Source organism: Alligator sinensis, unplaced genomic scaffold (genome assembly GCF_000455745.1).
Source record: "Alligator sinensis unplaced genomic scaffold, ASM45574v1 scaffold82_1, whole genome shotgun sequence".
Taxonomy (NCBI): domain Eukaryota; kingdom Metazoa; phylum Chordata; order Crocodylia; family Alligatoridae; genus Alligator; species Alligator sinensis.
Window position 1 is genome coordinate 1,353,766 of NW_005841860.1, and position 5,723 is coordinate 1,359,488.

Sequence of the window (5,723 nt, forward strand, 5' to 3'; positions counted from 1 at the left end):
ATGTCCACAGAATAGAATCTAGCTGTTCAGAGTTGCCTGTGTTACACTATCAGTGACAGCCCTACAGTTGCCATCTGCAATTAGAGAGCGTTTTCATGCTAACTGTCCCAACTAGCACGCACAACAGAAAAACATATTTTGCAGCAGTCCAAGGGTCCACATTTATACACTTGTTTAAAATATGAATCACAAACTAGTTAGTTGCCGTTGTTATCAAAACCTGGAACTGGAGTCTCTGATGACCTAGGCAACTCAGCATCATCCATGTGATTTTTAGGAAAGATCTAGGAAAGCCCGCTTTTTAACCACTCACATGGGTAGGTTGCTTAAAACCCTGGTAAGAAGTAGCATATGGACAAAAGCAATGATAGAACTAAAAGCACTGCCAAGCTGTTCTCAGTGGCATCTACACTGCTCATTAGCTATAAAATTAACAAGAGCTAGATTAATTTCTAGCTCTTGTTTCCCCAATGTATTAACATTGCTGTCAACGGAAACCTTCCTGTTTCCTGGATAAAGATTTAATTCCCTTCTCCCTTCCCCCTCTCAAATCACAGGAACATCTCAAAGTGAACGTCCTGAAATTGAAAAAACAGGGTCTTCTAGGATCCCACTTCAGAAATGATACCGGTGGCATTACAGCTGCACTAGGGCTCAGTCAAAGTTGCTGTACCCTGCTAGTCACCTGCGACAATTATCTCAGAAAAAGCACCACATTGATGTGGCTATGCTATTTCCAATACCTAAACTGGCTCAGCTGGCTCTGCAGACCCTGCACTGAACTGGACATTTACAAATACAAATATGTCCAGATACAGACAGACATAAAATCTGAAGCACTTCAAAGGGCGAGTAAACAGACATAAAAAGAACCTGGAAAAACATTTAACTTCTCTGAACTGCTTCATTCTGCAGTGTTCCCTATTACATCTGTCTTCCAGCATCCATCCCCACCCCCAGGCAGATGGGTGATGGGGCAGAACACCAACATCACTCTCCTGTGAATTCAGCTGTCATCAGAGGTAGAGACAAGAAATCCCTGCATACGTCTCTGCCTTTGGTCTCCCAGTTTCAGAAAAGGACAGGGGGGAGGAGAGGTAGGACAGTATGCTCTGGGAGATTGGAGACCAGAAACCAAGTGCACACAATTGGAGCACTCACTGGCTGCCTGTCCCACTTCATCCCTTTGCCACCCTGGGAAAGGAGTGGAGTTTTAGCACAAAGCAACTCTCTACCGTACCTCCTGGCTGGAGAGCAGGCTACTGTGTGCCATCATGGGAATTTTGAAGTGTTCCTAAGGTGGGGGGGTGGGGGCTGTACACCTGTGTAGAGCTGAAGCACTCACTTTCTGAAGTGCTTCAATCTATCCCTACCCTTCATGTCACTTTCTTTGATGATTCAGTACTTAAAAATAAAATCCCTATGATTTTACATTTATGCTGACTCTCGTATTGAATTCGTTCACCCTTCTTTGATTACCATGAAGTGCTTTATAGAAGAAGGTGGACACAGTTAAGCTGCCTATACAAATACTCTAATACTTTAAGATGGTATATTAAAACTCATATCTTTGAGTAAAAAAATAGCCACACATTACTGTGCCAGCCTTCTCACTCAGCTAAGCCCCTTATTCTAAATCATGTCCATCTAATATTATTAAAGTTTCTAAATGAGCAGGAATAAAGCATAGCGCATACTGTATTTAGCACAATTTACTGACTATCACTGCCTTCCACATAAAACAATAAAAAGACAGAATTGAAATAAATATCATCCTAAGTGAAAAAGGCATCTATGTGTTTCAAAATACAACTTCATAACAGGTTGAGGAGTTTTTTGGTGAATGAAAACAGTTTGTGCAATATTGTTTTTTTTCCCTTTAGATCACTTCAAAACAGGCAAGCTGGCCATACTAGAGCAAGCTTCAGAGATGTAACAGTGACATCTAGTGACTAAAATATGCAATGCAGCATGTGGGACAAATTTCAATATTCACTTATTTTCTTTGTACTGTAACTAGTTTTGAGTTTCGAGCTTTCCTTAGGAACAGCCAATTTCACATGCATTTGTGTCAGATCAAGTTTTTATATTAATGCTGATACAACTTCTCTTCCATGGGAAACTCCCTCACTTTCTCCAAGCACAGTATAAATGTTATGTTATGAAGTTTCTTGGTGCCTCCGTTCCAAAGGTCTAATTCTAAGTGCTGTAGTTTCAACAGTGGAAAAACAAAATGAGACCAGAAAAGTCTGTGAACGACAACTGTGCTACTGTAGTCAACTGCTGAGGTTGCAAGTTAGAAGAGCAACATGCAAACTTCTCCTCCACCCTTGGGTACACATATTCTAACAGGATCAGCAGGTTAACATAGTACCCTCGGGTGCCACAGTCCCTCCCACAGTACATTGTGGCTGTCTTGCCTTCCTGTTGGGAAACCCCTGCCTTTCTTTTCCTGGGCTCCCACCTGGTAATCAGAGAGCACAAAAACCCAAAGAAAAACAAGATGCAGTTTCCCAACAGTTTGACAAGATGTAGCCACCTTTCTACAAGGTGAAAAAAAAAAAGCCTCAAACCTATAGAGAAGCAGGCACATACACCTAAATCAACATTATTTCTCTGATGCCTAGAAAAAAAACAAAAAACTGAAGGCTTCCTGTCTCTTGGGAAAAATGAAAGATTACTACATGTCACATACCTGATAACACACATGTATTGTTTGGAGAGGCAGGGGAAGAAATAAAAGCAGGAGGGAGGATTTCCTATCCAGGAAAAGAATTTCCAGCAGTGGTTATGAGGAGGTGGGCCAAAGGGAGCCTGACATGGCTCTGGGACTTGAGAGGCAGAAGCCTGGAAAGCTCAGGGAGCATTAAGTCCAGAGAGCTCAAGTTGAGCATGACAGGTTCTAACCTAGCTGACTGAAAGGAGGAGACAATAGCTAAAGCAGCAATTGAATATTGTGACAGCAGATAAAAACATAGCAACTGGGAAGGCTGGAAAAGAGACGGAGACAGTCTGCACAATCCAGAATTGGAGGAGAGAGTTCACACAGTAGGGAAGCTAGAGAATCTGGCTTGGCTTGGATATTCCATTTACCTTGACTGTAACTTCCACCTTCTTTTGCACTTAAAATTCTAGCTTGTTTCATAACATGGAACTGCAGATCTTTATCTGTAGAAATGGAGAACAGCATTTCAATGGGGTTCTACATCTGTGCCAAGTCCCCCCTCAGATAAGCACATACAGACATCAGACATGCAGCATTGCTAATGAGGTGTACTGGATGTGCAGGCAGTGGATATTCTCAGGCTACATTACTAGTACTTAACAAAATACCACCTGTCTCTCAGGAACACTTGCACTGTAATAGAAAAGTGTGGAAAAAAATGGAAGGGGGGCAGCAAATCAACACCCCCCATGGTGAGGGAGGGAGTGGGGCTGGAGTAGGCACTACCCAGCTGAGGGAGGGTGGGGGGCAGGTCAGAGCTGTGGTTTTGCCAGGGGGCATGGAAAGGGGGAAGCGGCTCCTGCCACTGTACGCAGCCTGAGAAGGCAGAGGGAAGGGGTGTTCCCTCTGGATCTGCATGGGGTGGGGCAGGCTGCAGCTGCAGGCTGAGGCGAGAGCTACACCAGACTCTTCCCCAGTGTGAGTAGCGGCCGGGCTGTGCTGTGCTCGGGGCGGATGGCAGCACTGGGACTGGGACTGCAAGGGGAGGTGTACAGCTACCCCAAATTTTGCTGCAGCCTGGCCCATAGTCCCCTCCCAGCACTGCTGCTGCATGCCCCAAGTGCAGTGCAGTCCCCTCCCCGCCCCAGTTGGAAAAGCCCAGCGCAGCAGTGCAGCCCCCAGCCCACACCTGCAACCTGCCCCACCCTGCCCAGGGGGGCACACACCCCTCCATGCCCTCCAGGGGTGCGCACAGCAGCGGGAGCTGCTCCCCCTCCCCCGCACAAGCCTTGGCTCTGTCCCGCACCCCAGCCCACTCCACCCTGGCTGGGCAGTGCCTACCCCAGCTCCAACCCCACTCCCTCCCTCATCACAGGGGGCATTGATCTGCTCCCCCACACCCCTTCCCTCCCCCAACCCCTTCCACCACAACAGACTTACCAGCCGGACACAGTTGTATCAGAAATTGGATCGGTATTGGCCAATAAGCCTCCTTAAAAATTGGCTATCTGTATTGGCCCCCAAAATGTCTGTCGGTGCACCTCTAATATCAATCTATTTTAAAATGCCCTGATAACTAGCAAGAGGTGAATGATAATTTCCTCTAAGGATCCTGAAATGAGCATGAGAGAGAACACCTGCTAACCGTTGTCATGCTGAGAAAACGAGGCGCATGCAACAGTGACAGAAATAAGGAAAGTGCCAAAGCCCAAAGAAGAATGGCATCTTTACCTGAAGCTTCAATTCCATGACCAAAGTCACACTTACCCATGACAACGGTGGGAATATTTACTTTCTCGTAGAAAACACTCGAGTCATACATCTCCGCCTGAAAAACAAAATGTAGCTTGTCTTTCTCTGAAGTGAGAGGTGTTTTACAGATCAGACTCAAACTCTCCCACCCAGAAATGATTGTCCCAGTATTTGCATAAATATGACAGGACCCTTGCATCCATGTTAAGCTTCATGGAGTTCAGATAGATCGGCACAGCTGCATGAGATTGTTTGTTTGGATGGCTAGGATTTCAGGATTGGAAACTTTTTCATATTTTGTGTAACTGAAAATTCAAGGCCATCACAAGCTACTTCCTTTCAGTACGAAGGAGAGAGACAAGTTACATTTTTTCCCAATAAAACAAACAAAAAACCTCAGAGAAGCAACAAACTTAAAGAAAAAAATAGAAGCCACCTCCTCTTCTTTTGAGTAATCCAATTTCCTCAGTCTGCAGGAAACTACATGCTTTTCCAGAGAGGACTTCGGCATCTGATGATTAGCATCATAGGGACACACAACTTTATCATCCTGGCAAAAGCAAACAACAATCAGCAGAGGCTATGACAAGCAAAGAGCCTCAGGAGAGGGGCTGAAGAAAGCTCGCCCTCTCTCCAAGTGCTGGCCAGGGCACTCCGCGGGGGCAGTCATTGTGGCCCCAGTGATGCCAAGTCTGCACCCAACACTGTGACTATGTTCATGCTTTAAAATATCAGACTAACAAGATGGCACCAGACCCCCACCGCTGCCAGGTGATACGCTGCAGCACATGCATAGTGGGGGGCCTGTAGTCAGTGGACACAGGGTAAAGCAGTGCTTCTCAACCAGGGTGTTGCAGCATGTTAGAGCACCATGAGATCCTTTCGCGGGTGCTGGTGGAAGCCACACAACGTGGGCACCGCTGGGTGGGAGGGGGCGTTTAGGCAGCAAAAAACATTGTGGGCAGAAAACACACAAGGCACCCAAGCCTGTCAGCAGAACAGAAGTGATTTTGAATAAGTGCAAGTGCGCACACGTACACATGTGCATGTAGCATACCGATGTGGCATGCTTGCACATCAGCAGGTGCACACACAGGGGCAGGTGTGCATGCATTTGCATGCTGTGGAGGCGGGGCTTCCGCAGGAAGGAGGCTCCAGCAGTGTTGCCAAGTCTCCCGAGAAAAAAAATTGCCCTTAAAAACAAGCCCAAAACAACCACAACCCATTTCAGAGAGGGGAATGGGGGGGAGGGACGGCTGTTTGTGGGGGCAGTAGGGCATGCTGGGGTGTGTATGCGGGAGGGGGG

General features: G+C 46.5%; 1 protein-coding gene and 1 long non-coding RNA gene across 4 annotated transcripts in view; one reads left to right on the forward strand and one right to left on the reverse strand.

Moving 5' to 3' along the window:
• Positions 1–1,399, forward strand: part of LOC112551908 — a 5,670-nt gene extending 4,271 nt beyond the window's left edge. The window contains exon 3 of the long non-coding RNA XR_003096247.1: positions 558–1,399. This is a non-coding gene — a long non-coding RNA (uncharacterized LOC112551908). The remainder of the gene's footprint in view (positions 1–557) is intronic.
• Positions 1–5,723, reverse strand: part of SNRNP48 (small nuclear ribonucleoprotein U11/U12 subunit 48) — a 19,286-nt gene that overhangs the window by 13,278 nt on the left and 285 nt on the right. For 2 of the 3 annotated variants that reach the window (XR_003096246.1, XM_025215587.1), the window contains exons 1-4: positions 5,475–5,714; positions 4,854–4,967; positions 4,433–4,493; positions 3,094–3,168 (exon numbers count right to left, since the gene is read on the reverse strand). Coding sequence is in view for 2 of the 3 variants with exons in the window: in XM_025215587.1 (XP_025071372.1) it covers positions 3,094–3,168; positions 4,433–4,493; positions 4,854–4,967; positions 5,475–5,537 (313 nt within the window). In the remaining variant the exon portion in view is untranslated. Of the gene's footprint in view, positions 1–3,093; positions 3,169–4,432; positions 4,494–4,853; positions 4,968–5,474; positions 5,715–5,723 lie in introns of those variants that run through there. The other variant, XM_006016523.3, reaches the window with a different exon arrangement.